Genomic DNA, 23144 nt, shown 5'->3' with positions numbered 1-23144 from the left:
CAGAACCATGAATTCTTTTTTTTAAAATTCGTTTATTCACATGTGCATACATTGTTTGGGTCATTTGTCCCCCACCCCCGCAACCCCCCTCACTTCCAGGCAGAATCTGTTCTGCCCTTATCTCTAATTTTGTTGAAGAGAAGACATAAGCAATAATAAGGAAGACAAAAAGTGTTTTTGCTAGTTGATTTAAGGATAGCTATACAAACAGTTTCCTAGCATTGCTTCCATGTACACGTGTTACAACCCAAGTTGATTCATCTCTAACTGACCTTTTCTCTAGTTCCTGATCCCCTTCCCATATTGGCCTCTGTTGCTTTAAGGTTTCTGTATTAGTTCCTCTGCAGTGAGGAAATCAACTACCACCATGTTTTGGGTTTCTTACCTATCCCCATACCTCCCGTATGTGCTCTCCCCTTATCACATGACCCAAGTCCAACCACACTGCTGCGTTTGCCCTAGATCTGAAGTCCGCATATGGGGAGAACATACAATTTCTGGTCTTCTGAGCCTGGCTAACCTTGCTCAGAATGATGTTCTCCAGTTCCATCCACTTACTTGTGAATGATAACATTTCATTCTTCTTCATGGCTGAGTAAAATTCCATTTTGTATAGATACTACATTTTCTCAATCCATTCGTCAGTAGCGGCGCATCTTGGCTGTTTCTATAACTTGGCTATTGTAAATAGTGCCGCAATAAACATGGGTGTGCAGATGCCTCTGGAGTAACCTGTGTCAGTCTTTTGGGTATATTCCTAGGAGTGGGACTGCTGGATCAAATGGTAGATCAATGTTTAGCTTTTTAAGTAGTCTCCAAATTTTTTTTCAGAGTGGTTGCACTAGTGTGCATTCCTCCCAGCAGTGTATGAGGGTTCCTTTTTCCCCACACCCTCGCCAATACCTGTTGTTAGTGATGTTTTTAATGATGGCTATTCTAACGGGTGAGGTGGAATCTTAGTGTAGTTTTAATTTGCATTTCCTTTATTGCTAGAGATGGTGAGCATTTTTTCATGTGTTTTTTGGCCATTTGAATTTCCTCTTTTGAGAAAGTTCTGTTTAGTTCACTTGCCCATTTCTTTACTGGTTCATTGATTTTGGAAGAGTTTATTGAGTTCCCTATATATTCTGGTTTTCAGTCCTTTGTCTGATGTGTAGCTGGCAAATATTTTCTCTCTCTCTGTGGGTGGTCTCTTCAGTTTAGAGACCATTTCTTTTGTTGAGCAGAAGCTTTTGTTTTATGAAGTCCCATTTATCTATACTTTTAGTTGCTGAGCTGCTGGCAGAACCATGAATTGTTTTCATTCAATCTGTAGTATTGTTATAGCAGTAGAAAATGGACTAATACACCCTTTATGTTTCCTGTACTGTAGTCTAGAAAGCTAAAAAGTTTCCCAGACTTCTTTAGAACTAAGATTCCAAACAAAAGCAAAAAATACTCTCTAATTAGACACACTGGTACAAGACTTTGATTCAGAATTAAGTTACATGGAGAGAGTGCACACCATGCAAGCTGGCTATAGCAGGGTGTTTGCTTAGAGCTGCTGTTATGAGGGATGGAGGCTTGCTGATGTTGCAGGTCGCTTCCTGATGGTAGAAACAGCATCTGCCCCCTGCAAGCGCTCTGTAGTGTGACTCTTCAGCCTCTTCAATGATTGTGAGTTATCTATACTGCCTAAAAAATTCCTTTTGCTTAAACTAACTAAAGGAGATTTTGTCTGAGGATTAGAATCTGATCAAACAATTGGCTTAAGAAATATATGCATGAGGCCTTCAGGTGGATCCCTAATACCACAAACCCCTCCCCCGCCACCACCCAGCCACAAAAACAAAACAAAACATTAAAAGATTGAGTTTACTCAAGGTTGGACTTCAGATTCTAGAGTTTGCTCTTATTTCTGGCTTACTTCAGCTTCCAGATGTAGTCTTCCAGGGGTCACAATGAGCGCCCAGTGTTTTTACAGACCTTCCTCCTTAAGATCCTTCAATTTTTGTTTTCCCAGTACTGAGAATATTCAAGACTCCACTGTACCTTTCAGCTTTTTTTTTAAGTTTCTCAACTTATAAAAATTGGTAATTGGCCAGTAAGAAAACTAGTTTCAGTGAAAAAGGTCTCTTCTCTGCATGTCTCTTTTCCTGGGACTTTTTGCCCTTCAAGTCCTGGCTGTCATAGAACTTCTCCAGCGACTTTAAGTAGATGTTCCATGAATTCTGCCTACTTTTATTATTTCCAGGGGCTGATCAGTTCAAGCTAATCTACCACCGCTCCAGATGGAAGTAATCTGCCCTCATCTGGGGGTTCCACATCATGGATTCAATGAACCATGGATGGAAACTATTTGAAAAAAGATTGCATCTGTATAAACTTAGACTTTTCTGTACTATTCCTTCAGCATACAGTATGCAAGTGTTTACACAGCGTTTACATTGTGTCAGGTGTTAGAGACAATCCACTGAAGTGTTGCGGGAGGATGTGTTACACGCAAACACTATACCACTTTATGTAAGAGACTTGAGCATCCACGGATTTTGGCATGGGAAGGGGTCCTGGGACCAATCTCCTGACACACACAGAAGGAAAACTGTTACATATAACAACAGCTCAAATTCTGGGTATTTGCTCTGACAGTCTTTTTCTTCTGTTTTACTAATTTGTCTTAAGAAGCCCACCCCCTTTCCCTCCAAGAGTATGTAACACATTTAATGTATCACTTTGAGGAAAAGAGTTACATAATATGTAGCTGAGGTCCCAATACTGGGGCTTGGTAAATTGGTATTTACCAAGCTGTTGGTCTCAGAGAACTCTCAATTTCAGGTACAGAATTTTCTAGTATTGGGTTTTCACTTTAACACATGATTGACTCCACAGCATTGCCATGTGGTACCTGATGAAAACACCACCCAACAACTGATGAATGGATACAGAAAATACTATATACCTACCATGGAATATTATCTGGCCATAAATAAAAATGAAGTATCAATTTGCAGGCAAATGGATGAAACTGAAAGATCATTATGCAGAGTGAAATAAGCAGAGCTCAAAAGGATAAACAGTGCTTTCTCACTCATTTGTGAAACCTAGACCGATGATGATGGTAATGGACATGAATGAATGTAAGACTGTCTGAGGGTCAGTGGGACGGGGAGAGGGAAAGCAGGATACTGAGGAGTGAAGAGGATGGAAGCACACTGCATATATGCATATGAAGACAGCAGAATGAACATCAAACACTGAAAAGGGAGGAGGGAGAGGGAATGCAAATATAATGGAGGGCGTGAATTTGTTCAAACACCAATCACAACAAACCATTGGTGATGAGAAGAACCCCTTCTTCCCCTAGTTTTCATGTCAAGACGGCATTCTCTTCAGGCCACAAATCTTTGTATTCAAGTCCGTCCACACTTTTGTGCAATACATTCCTGACGTGGGAGGTGACAGGAACCCTTTCCTCAGTCTGTATGGCACAACAGAGGTCTCACTGGCTGCCGGCACTGGCTTCAGCAACTGTGTTGCCAGTGTTCTTTCTTCTGGTTCAGAGTATCTGGATCTGCTCAAACAGCTTTGGAGGCACATTCTCTTGGTCCGAAAACACCCCTTCCTTGCATTTATCAGGCCTGGTACTTTCAAGTATGAGGAAGTGCCAACCCTATTTTACCATTTAAAATTTTTGCTACATCCTACATGTGAATTGTTATATCTACACTTAGGCAGGTGCAAATATCTAAATAAAACTTGTGAAATTACTTTCATATGTTAACTCTTTCCTGAGAACTTTAAACCTGTTTCTTGGCTTTAAACCTATCAGATCTCCTAGTTATTTTTAAAATTTTAACATCTATTTTCTTTATTAACATATTAACATGACTGTGCTATTTTCACAGTTGCATATGGTACACAGTGGACATATCCATTTATCATTCTTTTACCCTTCCCAGTCCCAAGTAAACACTACCCTACTTTCAGATTTTTTTTGCATTTTTTCCTTAAGTTTCTACATATGAGAACATGTAAGACTTAAATTCCTTTTTCTCTATTCTAATGGGGTAGAATGGTATCTCACTGTAGTTTTAGCTTACATTTCCCAAATGGCTGATACTGACTTTCTCATAATTATTGGCATTTGTATTTCTTTTGAGAAGTATCTTGTTTTTTTGTTGTTGTTGCTGATGCTGTTAATGTTTTGAGTTCTTTGTTATTCTGGATGTTAACCCTCTGTCAGGTGAATAACTGGCAAATATTTTCTCCTATCCTGTAGGTTGTTTTTTCACTCTATTGTTGGTTTTGCTGTGCAGCCTTTTAGTCTGATACAAATTCTCTTGTAAATTTTTGCTTTTTTTTCCCTGTAGATTTGAGTAATATCCAAAATCCTGAAGTGTTCCCCTGTTCTCCTTTAGTAGGTTCAATTTGAAGTATTATGTTAAGGCCTTTGATCCATTTTGATTTTTGTGTAGGGTGAATGATAGGGGTGAAGTTTCCATCTTTTACATATGGACATCCAATTTCCTCAGCATCATTTATTGAAGGGGCTGTCCTATCCTTCTCCAATGTGAATTTTTGGCAACTTTGTTGAGAATTACTAGGTTGTTTTTATTGCCTATTAACATTCACACTTGACAGAAAGAAAATCTATAATCAAAACTATCCTGTTGGGTGGAAAACAAAGACTTTTCTTATTCAACTGAATCTCCTCATGTCTTATATAGCACTAGACAAAGAACCAGAATTCAGTATTTGAGATTCAACAGTCTGCCACTTTTCTTTGACCATACTATTTAAAAAAAAAAAAAGGCATGCCACTTTCAAGTTACTTACCAAACTCTAAAGTACTAAGAACATTTTAAAATCATGAGCATTAATTTCAGAACTGTCAGCAAAGTGAAGTCTCTGGGGCTTCTGCCTGTTTGTGGCTGCCTGTGTAATTTTAGCTAAATCACTACCTTTCTAGGCCTAGGCTTAGACATTTTCTAAGATCACAAGGTTTTCCCTCTTAAAATTCTAAAGCCAAGTGTGGTGTCATGTGCCCATACTTCAGCTACTCAGCAAGCCAAGATAAGAGGAGCACTTAAGCCCAGGAGTTCAAAGCCAGCCTGGGCAACACAGACCTTGTCTCATTTTCTTTCTGTCTAAGTTACTACATATTTTTACAAAACTAGAGTTCCTGTGACAGATGGCATATTTAAGGAATTAAGTTTTTTATTTTTCTTAAACCTTTTATTATTATTATTTTCAAGAAATGCAGCAAGAACTCTATGTATCACTCAGTTGAAGGCAAGCACAAAGACCTGCTCTGTATTGCCACTACAGCTGCAAAGAGGAATGTCAGGCAGTAGGAAATAAACTTGTTTCCATCCCTCTGCTTGGTTGTATCTATACATGGAACATTTTTAGGTCAGCTTTTTAAAACTCCAAGGTAAAGTAATCAAGCCAGGAAATCCTGCGGCTCACTGAGTTTCCATTGGTGTGTGAGAGGTCCTGCTCCCAAAAGGGCCACTAACAGATGGGCTTCTTGAACTGCTGAGAACAAGCCTCTCTCGTCTTCCAAATGCTTCATTTACTAAAACACAGATAAATAGTTTAAGAAACCACCAGATTAGGAAATTAAAGAGTATAATATAAAAGAGACTAAAATGCTGATTCAGTAAGGTTCTTTACTCTGGGGTGGAAATCTTGCTATGAAAATATATTGAAGTAACCACTATGAATGAGAAAGTAACCAACCTGGAAGTCCAAATAAATGTGCTGAACAAAGTGAATCAGTTTTTTTAAATGACGGTCCACTTTACTTTGGTTTGTAATTACCTAACCAACCTTGGTAACAGGCATCCCATTACTTAAAATAGTGACTTTGTCCTTCTCTTTTTCTAGTTCAGGTTGTTTCCTGTTTTCTTTGTTTCATTTTTTTCTGTATAATAAGCACATAAAACTTTCTGGATTTAGGTCCCTTCATATACAAACTCGAATCAGAGTAACCTAGGGGAAAACCTTAAGATCTTTCCTTTAGTGTGGGAGGAAGGATTCAGGAGTCATATATCTCTGTGTTTATAAGAGACATTAGACCACCTCAAGTAGTAAGAGGCAGCCAGGCTCTCCTGAAGAGAAGGCACCTGCCCCTTCAGGAAAACTGAATCTTGTAGAAAGTAGCAGAGAAAGGGCAGATTTATTCATACTGGACTGGGAAGGGGAGGATTCTTCTTGGGGACTATGATTTCCTTTCAGTCTTCCCAGGAAACCTTTCAATTATTTTAAAAATAATCTACACTTAAAAGTGTGAAGACCTTATTTGTGACCATCAATATTTCTGAAATAAGGAGACGGTACTATAGGATGCACACTGGATCTGCCTTTGTCATCTACCTAACAAATACAAGTCATGTACTCTGGGCCAGTGCTTATAGAATTCTTTTAGAAAGAGCAAGAACCTAAGAATTCTTACCTGAGGAGATGGTGCTTATGTCCCACACCCTAAGTCCTTCTTTCTGACCTCCAAAGGCATAAATAAATGGCAAATCAGGGCAACATGAAGAACAAAAGAGAACTCCCTAGGGAGAGGAGAACAGAAATTCAGTTATTTCTATCCTTCCAGAGAGTCCTAATGTCTAGAGCCTTGCCCTGTCTCTAAGACCTTAGGACCTGAATCATTACTCAAAGCCAACTTACCACTGCAGAGGAGCTCAGTCAAGTCAGAGCTGCACAAATGCAGCATGAGGCCATGCTGTGAAGATGTGTGCATGCTCTGAGCACACAGTCCTCTCATCCTCAGTATTCTATTAGGGTTTCCTAGTAAGTCTAATCTGCTATGTATACCCAGAAACTTTAGCTGTCCTTTTAAGCAATGACATTGACACTACTAAATTTTTTTGTGTGTGTGTGTGTGTGTTTTGGGATTTAAACCCAGGGGTTGCTAGGCCAGGCCCTCTACCACTGAGCTGCATCTCCAGCCCTTAAATCATTCTTAAACTTTTAATGTTTTCATTTTTATTGCTATATACTATGTATGCATTATAGAAAATATGTTCTATAACCACTGTTTACGTTTTTGGGATATAATGTGCTAGATTTAAATAAGCATATAAGCAAATAAGTATTTAAATATAAACATGAGATGGTACTATGAAAATGGCTTCTATAACCTGCCTTTCCATAGTGAGTAAATATATACACATGATTTTAAATAGCTATGTGTGGTATACTGCATACAGCAGGTGCTATTTGTTGAAAGAATCCCAGTTCTTTCTGTTTTCCTACTATATATATAATAATGAACTTCAGAAATCAGAGGTAGTTATGCAAAAAGACAGTGACAGATAAATCAAGTTTTACTAATAGCTCTAGTGCCCTAAGGTCTAAGATTTTCTGGGGTGGTCCTGATTTAGGGTAAAAATGTGTGGCTACTTCACTTGTGTCCTTTCCCCATTCTTCTTGGTCTTACCTAGTGACTGTGAAGCACGAGTTAGCAAAGGATCCAGACAGTCATGAATTCCCTAAAATTGAAAAAAAACTACCAAATTTGACTGAGCTTAAAATGACCTTTCTTAATACATCCATATTGTTTACTGCACTGATCCCCACAAACAGACAAGCACTACAGATTAGAGACAGAAAAAACAGAAAACAAGAATACTAGGGAATTCTCACCATTTTCATGTCTCTGGAGTGCACGAGACTTGGTCTGTCTCCCAGGATGTCCCAGATCTTCACATATTTGTCTGCTGAAGCAGTCACGAGACAGCCCTTGATTTGACTGCTCAGATCAAGACCTAAAAGAAGATATGATTAGTTCAGAGAATCTTGCTCTGAAATACAGGTTAACTTCATCATGAGTTAATGGAAATGAAAGAAACACTATTTTTCCTCACCAGAGATCTCATCATTGTGTGCATTAAGGGTAAAAACTGGCTTATCTGAACGTGCATCCAAATTATATACAAAGCCATCATCTGTACTGGCCTGGAAAAAAAAAGTAGGCAAGATCATGCTACGTGACAACAAAATTTAGTGATGCATTTAAGAAGTAAAATCATAGTGCAAATCAGCTGTGTCCTGATTTGCCTGTGGTGCTTATTAAAAACTAACACAGACATAAAGAATTTACTTTTGGGTGAGCTAGGTTTGCACTCATATGTTTGTTAGGAGTGGGAGGAGAATGCAACTGTGGTGAGCAGGAGGAATAGCGTTAGAGACAAGGAAGCACAGAGGAGGCAGCCACACCCACGAAAGCAGAGGGGCACACCTGGGAGTATAAAACTAGAGAACAGTGGGCTGGGAGCAGAGGCTGGTGAGTATAGCTACTCATGGTATGAGCTGGGGAAGAGTCCACAGAAGTGAGTCAGAGAGAGGAAGGAGTAAGGAGGGTATTAGGGGAACCAAGGAAACAGCTTCTGAAGGATCAAAGTGCTGTGATGTTGTGGCAGAGAAACTCAACCAGGTAAGGACTGATAGGCAGATTAGAAGGGGTTATAAGTCTCTCAAGAAAGGGGTGGGTGGGAATTAACTAGGAGAGATTCTAGCCTATATGTAGGTCAAGGGCAACAGGCAATACAGGAAAGAAGGAGAAAGGACAACTGGAGGCAATCTTGAAAGCTGACCTGGGAATGGACCCAAAAACTAAAGAGAAGGGAGCTCACCTGCCACTTTCTTGCTTATTTGTAACTTCATTCTCTATGGCCATTTGTTAGGAACTAACTTTACAAAGTATGTGTGCCTGACTGTTGAGAGCCAAAGTACAATACAGCATTCAAACACAACTGGAACATCACTCCTGATAACTGTAAAATGGAATCTGGTTTTAGGCAGGTAGCTCAGCTGGGAACTGCATGTACTATGGGTACAGAACTGAAATAAAGCATTCTCAGAATTGTTGCTTCAGGAACCTTACACAAACAGTCCACATCTTTTAAGAAAGATGTTCTTAGGGTTGCAGGTGTGGCTTAAGTGGTAGAGTGCCCGCCTAGCAAGCACAAGGTCTTGAGTTCAAATTCCAGTATCTGGGAATGAGGGAAGAAAGCTGTTCTTTTTAAAAATTCTTTCTTTCCCTCCTTTGAAATGCACTACATATTTAGGAAAACTGGGACACATGACTGTTTCATAATTATTTAGTTAATTTCCCTTGCTGAGATGAAAGGGATTTTATTTTCCCTGGGTTTCAATGTTACTAGGATCTTTGGATGCTGCATGGAAAAACGTCACCTTTTATGATCAGACAGTGTAATAGGGTGTTTATACAAAAACTTTATACTTTCTTCCTATTTGGCAGACAGTCCTATAAGCTCACACTCTCATTCCTAGAGCTCCATTTACATGCAAGGACTTAAGTAAGAGTATCTTAGACTGACTTATCCATTCAAAAATATTTAAAAATGAAGCTGAGGCAGGAGGATATTTAGTTCATGGGCAGCCCAGGCCACATAGTGAAACCCTGTCTCAAAAAAAAGGAAAACCCCAAAAGAAACCACTAATAAAATAATCAAAGTCAAGTGAAAATAAAACAGGACACTCTGGAATGGTCGACAACTAGCAAAATCATTTACATGTCCACTAATTTTTTGTGCCTAGGCTTCTCCCTTGTTAAATAAAAAACAAAAAAACCCCCGCCTTATATCTTCAACCTTAAGACCCAGAAAGAAGCTTCACACTGTTAACAGAGAAAAGACTTTTGGTACAGACCCTCTCTATAATGGAATTAAGAGAAAATAACTAATTAGAAACCTGGAAAAGCAAAACAGTAATGTGCACATTCTCACCAGAAAATGGCAAGGTGAAAAGTGGTTCCAAGTCACCCTTTCGATCTGTCCACTGAATCGCCACATGCGACAGCTTTCATCTGGACTCCGGCAGTCGTACAGAGCCACCGACCTGGACACACCCAACATTAGAGTTTGAAGAGCTAAAGCCGCCTTTATGTTTTAGGTTTATTTGTAATGAAACAGTAGAACAACATTGTGAAGTTGAAATCCAGTTATTTGAAGCCTGCTTTAAAGTAGAGAAAAGAAGAGTTGATTTCACTGATTGGTGAGTTTTGGTCCTGACACATACAGGCACTGGGAGCTCTAACAGTAGACTTGACCTGCAGGTCAAGTTTGGAATCCTGTTTCCAGAAGTTCAGGACCCTTTCTATTTCTTCTTCCCTGGTAGAAGTGAGAGCCTCCTAACTCATGTCTTAGCCACAGCTCCTCTCCACAGTCAGGTTATTGTGCTGCAGGAACCAAGGGATACACTTTTGTAATTCTGCATCAATCACATCTAAAAATGTGAACCCACCAACCACCTTTCAAAAAGAAAAGAAACCAAAACAAAGATTGCAAGCTGCTTTGATTCTGAGACCTAGGCTCAGAGGCTATGCTTCTGACCTTGCCTGAGAACCTGTGTGATTTAGCCTGCTGGCTCCTGGTCCAGCCTAACTAAGCCAGTATGAGCAGAGCTGCCAGATGAACTCAGCCCACATTAACGAAATCTCACATGGACATAAGAAATACAAATTATCTTAAGTCACTTAATTTTGGGATGGTTTGTTACACAACAATGGGTAACTCATACACCCTCTAAAAAACAAAGAAGTGACTAGTTTCTAGAATTAATTATTATAACAGAACCACATTTCCTTATAGCTTGAAAGAACCACAGTTGAAAAGGAAAAACAAGTATTGCTAACAATTTAAACATGTGGGTGCCTCAGTAATATATTCTATCTGGGCATCAAGTGATACTTAAAACAGTACAGCAGTAATTTTTGAGGTGCTTTCTTACTTATCATATGATCCAGAAATCAGTGTCTGTGCTTCAAATGGATGAAACTGCAGAGTCTGGACCTAGGGGGAGGAAAGCTCATTGACGAGATCTATCTTTGTTTGCTTTTAGTACTTCTACCTATTCATATGGTGAAAACAAATTAGGCAGTGTTTCTATTAACTTTCCCTTTGAAATTCAGTACTATGTAAAGAAACATAAATGTATTGCATACTAGAAAGGCAAACCATGCTCCCACATAAAGGTTGCCATTACAGACATATTCCCTAAACTGTGTTTGCAGGAATACATAGTCCCTCAACACTGACATGTTCAGACATAAAAAGAAAGTGGTGAAATGAGATGTACCCAGGTAACGGCAAATGCCACAGTCCCATGAGTGCTTTTGTATATTACAGCCTAGAGGTGTTGTGTAGTCATGGATCTGTTATATTCTTCACTACCTCTATGGACATCCCTGTCCCTGCTTAGGAGCCTCTGTGGCCTCATGTCATTAGCGTGAGGGGTACTAATGTTTCTGCTTACTGTACTCCCCTGCACCCAATTTTGCATCTCTAGGGTAAGTAGTGTACCCACTGCACAGGGCTTTGTGCAGCACCAAGGGGTAACATTTGAAAGCACTTTGTAAACCATAAAAAGCCATGGATGAATATCTGGGATTATTTTTAATTAGTATCTATCTCATATTTTTGAGAATCCCTTTTATCCACTAAATCACACACCTTGTCTGTGTGTACGGCAAGGCTAGCTGCCGGTTTCCCCACGGACATATCCCACAGAACCACAGTGCTGTCAGCTGATGCACTTGCCAGCACATTTCTGCAAAAGGAAAGAAACAAACTAGGTAATCTTTTAAAAATCAAAAGCATAAGAAAAGGACTCCATTTACAATAGAATCAAAAAGAATACTTAAGAACAAGTTTAACAAGAGAAAGAATGTCTAAGTGAGTGGAAGGATGCCCTATGTCCTGTATTATTAAGGTGGAGGCACAGCATTTACAGACTGAGATACAAACTGATCTATAAATTCAACCAATCCCAATCAAAATCCCAGGTGACTTTTTCTGCAGAAAGTAGCAAAATGATTCTAAAATTTATAGGGAAATGCAAGGGACCCGTAATAGTCCAAAAAATTTGTGAAAACAAACAGCAAAGTTGGGAAGCTCACACTTCTTGATTTCAAAGCTTGCTGAAAGCTCACATTTGCAATCCTAGCTACTTGAGAAGCTGAGGCAGGAAGTTAGCTTTAGCACAGGAGTTCAAGGGCAACATAGACCCTATCTCAAAACCCGACCCTATCTCAAAACCCAACCCTTCAAAAAAAACCCTCAATGAGATGCCACTTCATACCCATTAGGATGGGTATTATTAAAGAAAAAAAATGTTGGGAGACATTAGAACCCCTAGGAACAGAAAATGGTGCAGCTGTATGGAAAATAGTATGGTGGTTCCTCAAAAAATTGAAAACACAATTCCATAGGATCTACCAGTAACAATTCTGGGAACAGACTCAAAAGAACTGAAAGCAGTGACTTTAACTACTGGTGGACACTTATAAACCTATGAACATAGCAATATTATTCACATCATTCAACCCAAGTGTCTAATGATGCATGAACAGACAGCTGTTCATGTGTATGCATGAACAGGGCATACACATTCAATGGAATATAATTCAGCCTTAAAAAGGAAGGAAAACTGGACACGTATACCATGGATTAACCTTGAAGACCTTACACTGAGTGAAATAAGCCTGTCACAAAAGGACAAATACTGTATCATTCCACTCACATTAATACTGTCAGGAATTGGAATGGTGGTTGCAGGGCTGAGAGGAAAGGGAGGTGAGGAGCTAGTGTTTTAGTGTTTATAGGGCAAAGAGTTTAGTCTGGGAAAATGAAAGTTCTGTAGATGGTGAGAGTTGCACAACAATGTGAATGTAATCCAAGTCACTGAACTTAAAATGAGTAAAGGGGAAATTTCATGTTATGCATATTTTACCATAATTTAATGATGGGAAAAAGTATATAGATGAGCTGTGAAAACTGACTGAAGTAAGCAAAATGTCTCTGGGAAGCAAAACAGTCCTGCCACACCATGGGCACGGAGGTGCACACTGACTGCAGTGGTGGAGCAGAGGGCACAGGGTCCCAGGCATGTAACAAGCACCTGTGGTGAGGACTGGTAGGTGACTGGGAATGCAAAGATATAGCGAAGCTGCTGCCCTCAAGCAGCATGCATCACAGGAAAGGAGAGAGACACAGAGGTCCACAGCACATGAAGCAGAGACAGCAGACATGAGGTAAAATCCTAAAGGCTACAAACTTTTACAATTGTTCAACGTCATTTCTTATTACCTGATTAGCTTATTCCATGAAAGGTCAAGCACAGCATCAGTGTGTCCTTCTGCTGAGGAACTCTGTAATAATTGTTCTAATTACTTTTTGTATTAAAGCCCCCCCATCACAAAACTGACACATTCATTTTCAAGATTCTCTAAGCCTTATGATTAAGACTGTTTTGCTATTACACAAGCTTGCTTGAAGAACAAAAGAAATAAATATTTTGTCTTCCTGTTACCTTGGGTAACTACAATAATGTATTTTTTTTTTTTTTGGTGGGACTGAGGTTTGAACTCACAGCCTCCTACACTCAACCATTTTAGCCACTTCCTCAGGAAGTGAGATCAGGAGGCTCACTTCTGAGGCCATATCTGAAAAATAATTAAGCAATGAAAAATGGTAAAGCACCTGCCTAGCAAGCTTGAGGCCCTGAGTTGAGTTCAAACTCCAGTAATGCCAAAAAAAAAAAAAAAAAAAAAAAAAAAAAAAAAAAAAAGGAAAGAAATTTTTTTAAAAGTTCAAAACTAGTATATTAATATGAGTTAAATGTAAGCATTAATACACTTATACTCTTTATGCTAATAAGGAGTATTAGTATAAAGCAGGATCATAACCTGACTCATTTATTTTGTGTGAGAAATAACATGTCAACATAGGTTTTATGTAATCAGAGGTTAAGTTTTCCTCAGGTGGGCTTTTTTGAAAGTACAAATTATGACTTCATAACTACCTGTCCTGTTTAAATGTATGTCCTTTTACCCCCTCTCCAAATACTTATTAACTTCTTTACCTTCTTTCCCTTCTTCTTCTTCTTTTTTGAAAGCTTACTTCCAAGAGTGAAGACTGGCTCTAAAGAGTCTACTATATCAAGGTCCCACACCTCAATAACAGGTGTCATGTTTCCCACAGCAATATAATTTCCTACAGAAAGAAACAAAATGCTTGTGATTACAAAACAATAAAAACCTTGTAGTTTGACTGAACACATTACACTGCAGATTAACTGAGTAATGACTTAAAGCAATACTTCTCAAAATGCAGATTCTCTTTCTGGTGGTCTTGGGTGGGCCCAGGTGATGCCTATGCTGTGCTGCTGGTTTTAAGACAATCTGAATAACAAAGACTCAGTCTCTTGGCCTCAGTTATGAGAATTATTGCAACCTAACCCACCCACCTGCCCACTCCCCCTTCCTTCTTCACTAGCCTTTGTGAGGATAAGGATGGGTCAGATCATGAATGTGAATAAGCTTTGCAAACAAGATTTAAGAGGTCAGTATTATCAGTGTTACCTCTATTTGGGACAAGCCTCTTCATTTTAGTTTTGCCTGACATTTTCTAAAACAGGCTATGCCATTAAGCTCATTGGTCACATCGCACACATCATGCCACTTTAATTGGGGTTTTGGAGGATCTTAATAGTTCTACAGTCGAGCAGCTACCTCCTCAGCTACCTAAAGTCTGGAGATACACGATTAAGTGATGGTGTGTTTAAAACTACCAAACTACAACTTCAGAAAATATTAGTACCTTCGTAAAATATCACCAACAATTCTGAACACCTCATACAAAACACACAGTACTAGGAAAACCCCATATGACTAGAACCATTTAGCAACCTTAAGTTTTCCAATTACCAGTAGAATCATCTGGGCTGGGATCAAAATTCAGCCACTCCACACTCAGAGGATAGGCAGACAAGAGGATGTCATGGTGTACGTAAAAAGAGTCTTCTTCTTGATTATAAACTGAAAAGATGGGGAAAGAGACTTTAACGCACCAGAGTTAGAGAAAATGATACCTCACAAAAGAACACTTTTCTGTTAAATCCAGACACACTTGATGGTAGTAAAAAGAGATCCCATAGTCATTATGGCAGGTCTAATATATACCCATCACCTGGCAAGCCCAATGCACACCTGATAAATGGTTCATTTATTACAGAAAATACACACTTGTAAGGTTTCTACAAAGAGTACTTATTAAACAAAAACAATACTGGAGAAAAAGAGTTCTTATTTGGAAATCTAAGTGCTTATCAAAACTTACTGTTTTTAATACTTAAAAGTTTATGAATACCAACAATGTCAATGAAACTCTGCAGGCACCCTTTTGGAATATGGCACTAATAGAATTAGCCCTTTAACATTCACAGTTACAAAGTTAAGGAGCAAAACTTAAAATCAATGACTAAAAGTCTTAAAAATTAAAAAAAGTGAAACACTGATAAAGTTGAGACCAATAAGCAAGCACTCATCACCTCCTGCCTACCATAAATAGGTATTTTATTTTTTTTCACTCTCTGTCCCCCTCAGTACTGGGGTTTGAACTCAGGGCCTTCCTTGTGCTTGCTAGGCAGGGGCTCTACTACTTGAGCCACACTTCCAGCCCTTTTTGCTTTAGTTATTTTTCAGATAGTCTTGCCATTTTTGCCTGGGCTGGCCTTGAACCACAACCTCCTACCTATGCCTCCATGTAGCTGGGGTAACAGGTGTACATCACCACATCCAGCTTATTTTGCTGAAACGATGCCTTATTAATTTTTTGCCTGGGCTGGCCTTAAATTGCAATCCTCTTGATCTCTACCTCCTGAGTATTTGAGACTACAGTTGTGAAACACTGTGCCATGTCTAATATGCTTTTTATTAAATATGATTTCCTTGTGTTTTTAATGCCTTCAACCTCTGCTTCTGGGATAGATCCTGGGATCAGTAATCTTTTTGTTCTCAGCCTCCCAAGTAGGTACGATTACAGGTTGTGAGCCACAGCTTACAATTGATCTTAAAAAGAAAATTACATGATTCTCATCTAAAATATGTAGAAATTCAAAGATACAACAATTAAGAGAGAATAACTTCACGTTATAGCAATTTGAAAGTCTTTTTGTAGAAGAATTTTATGAATATATCAAAATGAGCTATGGGATAAAACAGGCCTAATCTGCAGGCTTCTTTCTGATAGTCTTGAAGATTCTTGAGAGTTACAGAAATTTAAACAAAGAAATAGAAGCAGGGGACTGGGCGGGGTGGGCAACAGTAGGCAGGTGGCAGACTGCCTGCCTAACATCCACAAAGCCCTGGGTTTGACCCACAGTATTACAGGAAAAAAAGGAGGGGAAAAAAAAGGAACCATCAGTGAAGCAACCTCAAAGATGCCAATAAACATTAAGCCCAAAGGTCTTATTTTTCAAACTGTGCAAGTATGTCTCCATAACAAAAGACTTTATCACCCTAATAATCTCTGCAATATTGAAGTTTCAAGACATATGAATAATACAAGTCTAATCAGAATTGTCACTACAAATCCCCCCTTGTATAATGAATATATCCCAATAAAAAATGTATTAAAAAAAAAGATAGATGAACAAAAGACCTGCTGGGGAGGAAGAGGTTAGAGCAAGAACGGACTTGTCCAAGGGTAGATGCACAGAGGAAGGGGCAAAGAGACACAAGGGTATTTCAGACTCTTTAGAGGTCTATTTTTAGTATATAAAGCCTAAAGATTTTACATTAAAAATACCAGAGTGAGGCAAGTCATTCAATTAAAGTTTCTTAAGTTAATAAATAATCATTTAAAAGTATCTAATTATCGGGGATGTATTCAGTTATAGAATATCTGCTCAGCATGAATGAGGCCCTGAGTTTGATGTCCAGCACCATGAAGAAAACAAAAAAAGAAAATAACCTCAAATCAGATTACCGCAGAACATTTACTTCTGGTTTTGGAACAAACATTTCCTCAAGTTTTGGTTCCAAAAGAAACTATGGCCCTGTGTGATGAATTATTATGAAAAAAGCAAAATGTTCTGCAAGGGGAAATATCTGAAATGACTCTGAAAAAAGCAGGATAGGAACTTTTCTATCTAATATAATCTTAATCACATAAAAAAATCACTTAATCACATAAAAAGTGCCTGGGGCAGGGAAAAAAGTAGAAATACCAGGGTGACAGGCTGGAGGCATGGCTCAAATGGTAGAGTACCTGCCTAGCAAGCATGAAGCCCTGAGTTCAAACTCCGGTATCACCAAAATATAAAAAGTGATCTTTTTTAGGGCTGGTGGAGTGACTCAAGTCGTAACAGCCCATGTCTAGCAAGCATGAGGCCCTGAGTTCAAACCTCAGTGCTACCAAAAACAACAACAAAAAACCAGGGTAGCAGCTTATCACCTCAGGATAATGGGATTTTATATTTTTCCATATTTTCCTATGTAGTTTTACTGCTAGGTTTCTACACAAAAAAATTAAAACCCCTATCAGAAATTTTCTGGGCCCTATTTCCATTAAAAAAATTCTCACACTGCAATGCCCAAAACAAAAAAACAGGAAAGGATAGCTATGTAAAATTAACTGGATAATGAACTCAAACAAGTTTAAGGCAGGATCTAGCACCTAAAACTTCCTAATGGTAACCACTGTGGTTGTTTTAACCTCACTAGAAACCCTTTTAGTAGCGGACTTATTTTACTTACCATGAACTTCTAAATTGCACTGCTCCTGTTCAGCTCGGCCACAAACAATGAGATTGTCAGTGGGCTTAATCAAGAAATCTTCACGTTCATATTGTTCCTAAGCAGGCAGGAAGAAAAACCATTTGCTAGAGGCAGAGGTCCAGTGCAGTTTTTCAGACGCTTAAGAGCATAATTAGAAAAGTAATGTGATTATTTACCGTATCTTTAAGGGTAACGTAAGGATCTTGATCATTACTCCCATAGACTGTAAGACCCAAGAGAGATTCACCAAGAGTCTCAGCATCTATAATAAGAATTCACCATTCAAAATGAATGAAATGGTCATCCTGAAAAAACATTTCTTCCAAGTCCATCTTTGGACCTGGATTTAACCATCTACAACTAATTAACTACATTATCCATAGCTGGGAAAAGAAACAATGAATGAATTCAAAAACCATTTATATTCAACTTTTGAAATACATGACAGTCTTGGAAATCACCATCTTCCAATGAAACCCTTTCAGAAAACATTAGAACTCTGCTCAGATTCTCTAGCTTGCTCAATGTAACCATGATTCCAGGTGCTACTGAGAGGAAGCTCTGGGGACCTGAAAATAAAATAGTCCTGAGACACTGAAGTCAACAGAATAAACAAGGACTGCCTGGTCAAAATTGAGAAACGCTGGGCTTCACAAAGTTGACAAGTTGCTTTATTGCAAGCAGCATCCCAACCACTGATAAATTAATGGGCCCTATGAATCTGAAAAAGAATGCTGCATGCCTTTTCCATTAAATTTACTTGAAAATGGAATTCTTCTACAAGGATAGCCCAGAGTAACTGAGATGTGCCCTAAAAGCTATGATAAGGGCTTAGATGCCAGTGGGCTTTTGGGAAATGATTAGATCCTGAGGGCTCTGATGTAAGCAAAGGGTTAATCTCTTGATGGGAGGTGGTAGAAAGTAGGAGACAGAGCCTACCTGAAGGAATTAGGTCACCTGGGATGTGCTCTTGGGGCTATATCTTGCTCTTGCCTTTCTCTCCCTATCCGTGTCCATTCCTTCTACCCACACAGCATGCTTTCCAGTTGCCATGAAGTGAGCAACTCTGCCCTACTATTCCCCTTCTGCCATGATGCCTGCCCCTCCACAGACTCACAGCAATGGTGCCAAGCGACCATGAAGTGGCATCTCTGAAATGTGAATCAAAATAAATCTTTCCTCCTTTTAAATTGTTTCTCTCAAACTAAAGCAGATACCTTAAAAGCAACTGAGGCCAATAGGAAAAGGGGAACAGGTACTAGAGAAAAGGTTAGTTCAAGAAGAATTAACCTAGAAGGTAACACCCACGCACAGGAAATCAATGTGAGTCAATGCCCTGTATAGCTATCCTTATCTCAACCAGCAAAAACCCTTGTTCCTTCCTATGATTGCTTATACTCTCTCTACAAAAAAATTAGAAATAAGGGCAAAATAGTTTCTGCTGGGTATTGAGGCGGGGGGAGAGGGAGGGGGCGGAGTGGGTGGTAAGGGAGGGGGTGGGGGCAGGGGGGAGAAATGAACCAAGCCTTGTATGCACATATGAATAATAAAAGAAAAAGGAAAATAAGTAAATAAATAAATAGTTTCTCTCAAGTATTTGTTACATTGACAAAAAGTAACACAGTAAGATAAAACTCAGTGAAAGGAAGAGAAACTGAATTATTAGCACTTCATGGAAAGTGCTAATTGTGAATGCCAGGTATCCAGGCTAGGCTCTTACTTTCTCTGCATTCCTAAAGCACTGTGTCCCTAACAAGGTTGGGACCAATAACCCAGTGCTGCTGGACTATATCTACTGAAGTATACAAAGAAGAATGAAGGCTTCAGAGTCAGTGTTCACGCTTCAGTACCATCTTTCACCAGCTGCAGGACACTGGTAACGGAGGCAGTAATTCCTCTCTTAGTACTCCAGATAAAGAAAAACAAGGCCAATAGTAGTGTACAGGACAGATGGCCAGGGGAATGAGAAATAAGAGGGAATGGACATCTAGATAGAAAAATGGACAAATAACAAAGAAGTTGACACACATGGAGTGAAAAGGTCATGATCACTTCTTGTCTGAAGGAAAAGGGGTACACCAGTGATAAGATGAAAACCAGGGACACCAGCTCGGTCAGAAAGCTCATCTACAAGAATAATGGAAAATTCTTACCTGGCTCTCTTTCTTTCATTTTTCTCCTTTTCATTCCTTGTGCTACAGTTCTGATCTTTATTGCTTCTGGTCTAATATATCTTAAGTCTCCAGCTCCTCCAGAGCTTCATCCTGTTTTCCAACACTTTCTCCACTGCTGCACAAGTCAGCTTCTTAAGCTCCTATCTAACAGTCAGGTGCCCAATGCTCAAGTCTTAAATGATTTTGCTTTGCACAGAGAACACAGAAATCCACAAGCCTAGTATTCAAGCTCACTGAGACCCAATACATATTTCTAGACTTTTCACAAACTCCTCATCTACTTTTTTAGTGCTTCACTCATACAGGTCAACAATGAGGTGTTTTCCCCAATTTGGGTTTTTATCCAGGCTGTGGTATTATAGCCTTTCAATACTTTGCCTCATTCCATTAAATTTTCCTCTTTTTGGACGACTGTACTCCCAAAATGTTATATAATTTCAAGCATATTATAAGTGCATATAAGAACTCATAAACAATTACAGATTATTGTACCCGATACAAGCAATGAAATATACAATACCATATCTATCTATCTATCTACTCATTTAGATCTTAGATTTATATCTTAGGTCAGTAGATTAGAACTTACCTTCTAAACTAGTTTAGGAAGCACATTTTCTGTCTAAATCTTGAACCAAATTATTTGACTGATGTCAGGGACAACAAAATTTACAGTAAGGTTTTGGAAGACCACAAGCATGATCTAGTGCACTGAGCCTGTGATTATAAACCAGCAGAAGTGACTGACTTCTCACCTGGGTCGTCATCCTCATCATATCTGTCTAAGTCATACTCAGCCAGCTCATCATCATCTAGTGTGCGGTCATCCTCAGGGTCACCATCCTCCAGGACCTCTCTTGGTCGGGCCTGGGTGCGGGCACTCTGCATGCCATCTTCTGAAGGATGGCCTGCCTCCTCTTCCTCACTGCCACCTTCTTCCCTATGACAATTAAAACAAAAAGGTCACCCAAATGCGCATTCCAATAACAAGACCACTGAGTCACTATTATTTAAGATACACATTCCATTTAGACTTGACTGTAGATAACAACATTCCTAAACTTACTGTAATTTTTCCTTTGCTTCAGCAATGAGACGCTTTACTTCATCTTTACTTAGTTCTACCTATAAGAGAGCAAACGTTTCATTATGCTATATTTAAGGAAATCATTAGAAATGTTTGAATTAAAGTCTTCAAAAGTAAAATATAAATTCGAGCAACACCAAGATGAGAATCAAACACACTGATCCAGGCTGTCTGAATTTAACATAAAAATGGAATTTTTCCAGGTCCCTAAAACTATGATCCCTTCCTACCCAACACTTCAGAAATCATGCTCGTTCTGCTCTACCTCCCTGTCTTGAAGACTGGTTGTTGTAAAGTAGCTCTGTGGAGGCAGCCCATTTGGTTTTTCCTCCTAGTTATCTCTGGCTCTGAGGGTATCTCTCCCCCTCTTCCAGTGGGTATCCCTTAACAAACCATCCTTGCACTGCTTCTCTGCTTTTTTCCTATTACCACTACCAGATACTCACTCAAGGGTCTCATATGCATGCAGAATTCATTTATTCATTTATTCTCAAGATAAAACCTATCCATGGGAACTGATTATTCCAATAAATTCCTGGTGGAATTTACATCTATTGAAGTATTATTCTAAACTTGCCCCTCTCTAATCTTACACTTCAGTTCCATTTTTGCAACTGTCTATAAGACCTAAAACTTGGACACCCTTTTATTCTAATAACTTTAAAACCTAGGTCACAAAAAATAAGACAAAGCTGTACTTCAAAATTGACGTTCCCTCACCTAAGCAATGCTTGAGTACCTTCAAAACACCTCTATCACTACTAAACTAAGCTCCGTGAAGACAGATACCAACTTGTCACTGTATACCTACCTGCACAGTTTCAATGCTTGATAGATGTTAATGCTTTATGACTGTGAGTCAACAGATCGCCCAGTCTCTACTAGTAAGCCTCTAGTAATACAGAAATCCTCTTGAGAATGATATTCCATTGTGGGACAGATCCAGAAATTAAAAGTTAAAAGATATTTGTCTGATTTCTCTTAATGGTCTAAGTTTTTCTTTTGAGGATTTCATAGAAGGAATTCAATCAGTTCTTCCTATAATCTCTCTGAGCACTGGTTTCCAATCTTGTCTGCACAAGAGAATCACCTGGGGGACCTTTAAAATTTCGGGACACACTCCAGACTAAATCACAATGCTTGGGAGTGAGGCACAGGCATCAATAATTTTTTATTTTGGTGGACTGGGGTTTGAACTCAGGGCTTAACATAAAGCAGGCACTCTACCGTTTAAGCCACATCCCCACTCCATTTTGCTCTGGTTATTTTGGAAATAGGGTCTCTCTATTTTCCCGTGCTAGCATTGAATCACGATCCTCCTGATCTCAGCCTCCCAAATAGCTAGGATTGACGAGCCACAAGGGCTCTGCAGCATCAGTAATTTTTGAAGCTCCCAAAGTGTTTCCAATACGCAAACTCATTTGGAAATCACTGTCTATAAGTATCTGAATATGAGATACTTTTCTGTTCCTATTACATAAATAATGCATTGAGTGCCAAACACTAAAGAAACAGGGATAAAACACAGTCTGTGACCTGGTGGAATTTACATATGTTGGGACTATTTCAATCCCTCACTCCTGGGAACTCCATGTCCAAGACACTGGTATTCCTACCGCCTTCCCTGTCATCTTTGGCCCAGTCAGTTACATTCACTTCTGTGAATGTCCCATTGACATACTACGTTATTGCGCCGTTATCTGTTTTGTCCATCGCAGGAATGTAAAGTGGAGTTCTCACATTTGTGCCTTCTTCCCAGTTATGTTTGAGAATGCAGTGGGGTGGGGGTGGGGGTGGGGGTGTGGTCCAGAAGCCTTTGTCGTTTGTCCCCACCCCAAGTAGCACCCCGACCCTCTGGCCCACGTGCTTGCGCATTTGGAGGTGGGGCCGGGCTTTGGGGTGCCGGTCCCTGGCTCCCCAGGCCCAAGAGACCCAAACAGTAGGAGCCGCAGCTCCCATCACGACAGTCAAACCGAGCCTCCTTCCCCCGCCTGCAGTGCAGGTTCCCCAGGCTGGGTCGACCCCGCGTGCCTAACAAGGCCGCTCCCCCATCTCAGAGGCCTCACCTTGTCGGGTGTCTCCTTGGCCACGCCGCAGCGGACCCACGCCACGCACGTCACCTGGCGGCTGCGGTTCATGGTCCTCAGCTCACAAGCGTTTCAGGAAAGAGACCCGGCTACAGCGAGAGACGCCCCTGCAGTGCAGAGCTCGCACGCTCGGGCTTCGCGCGGGGCCACAAACCTGCAGAGCGCAGGCGCCGTCCCTGACGTCACTCGTAGGCGCCGGAGGGAAGGGGGCGGGGCTGTGT

The 23144-nt window shown here is 39.8% G+C and overlaps 1 protein-coding gene across 1 annotated transcript; it reads right to left on the bottom strand.

The window, feature by feature from the left end:
• Positions 1-1073: 1073 nt before the first annotated feature.
• Pwp1 (PWP1 homolog, endonuclein) lies at positions 1074-23099 on the bottom strand. Its single transcript, XM_020183370.2, has 15 exons — positions 22903-23099; positions 20816-20874; positions 20505-20689; positions 17752-17837; positions 17555-17651; positions 14723-14833; positions 13879-14009; positions 13104-13165; positions 11469-11565; positions 10747-10808; positions 9744-9855; positions 7860-7950; positions 7639-7760; positions 6437-6542; positions 1074-5557 (listed from the first exon to the last, which is right to left on the bottom strand). Exons 1-15 carry the CDS (start codon positions 22972-22974, stop codon positions 5445-5447), a joined length of 1506 nt encoding a protein of 501 aa, XP_020038959.1. The 5' UTR covers positions 22975-23099; the 3' UTR covers positions 1074-5444.
• Positions 23100-23144: the final 45 nt, after the last annotated feature.

Source organism: Castor canadensis, chromosome 8, assembly GCF_047511655.1.
Source record: "Castor canadensis chromosome 8, mCasCan1.hap1v2, whole genome shotgun sequence".
Lineage (NCBI taxonomy): Eukaryota > Metazoa > Chordata > Mammalia > Rodentia > Castoridae > Castor > Castor canadensis.
This window is presented reverse-complemented; position numbering and strand designations above follow the sequence as displayed.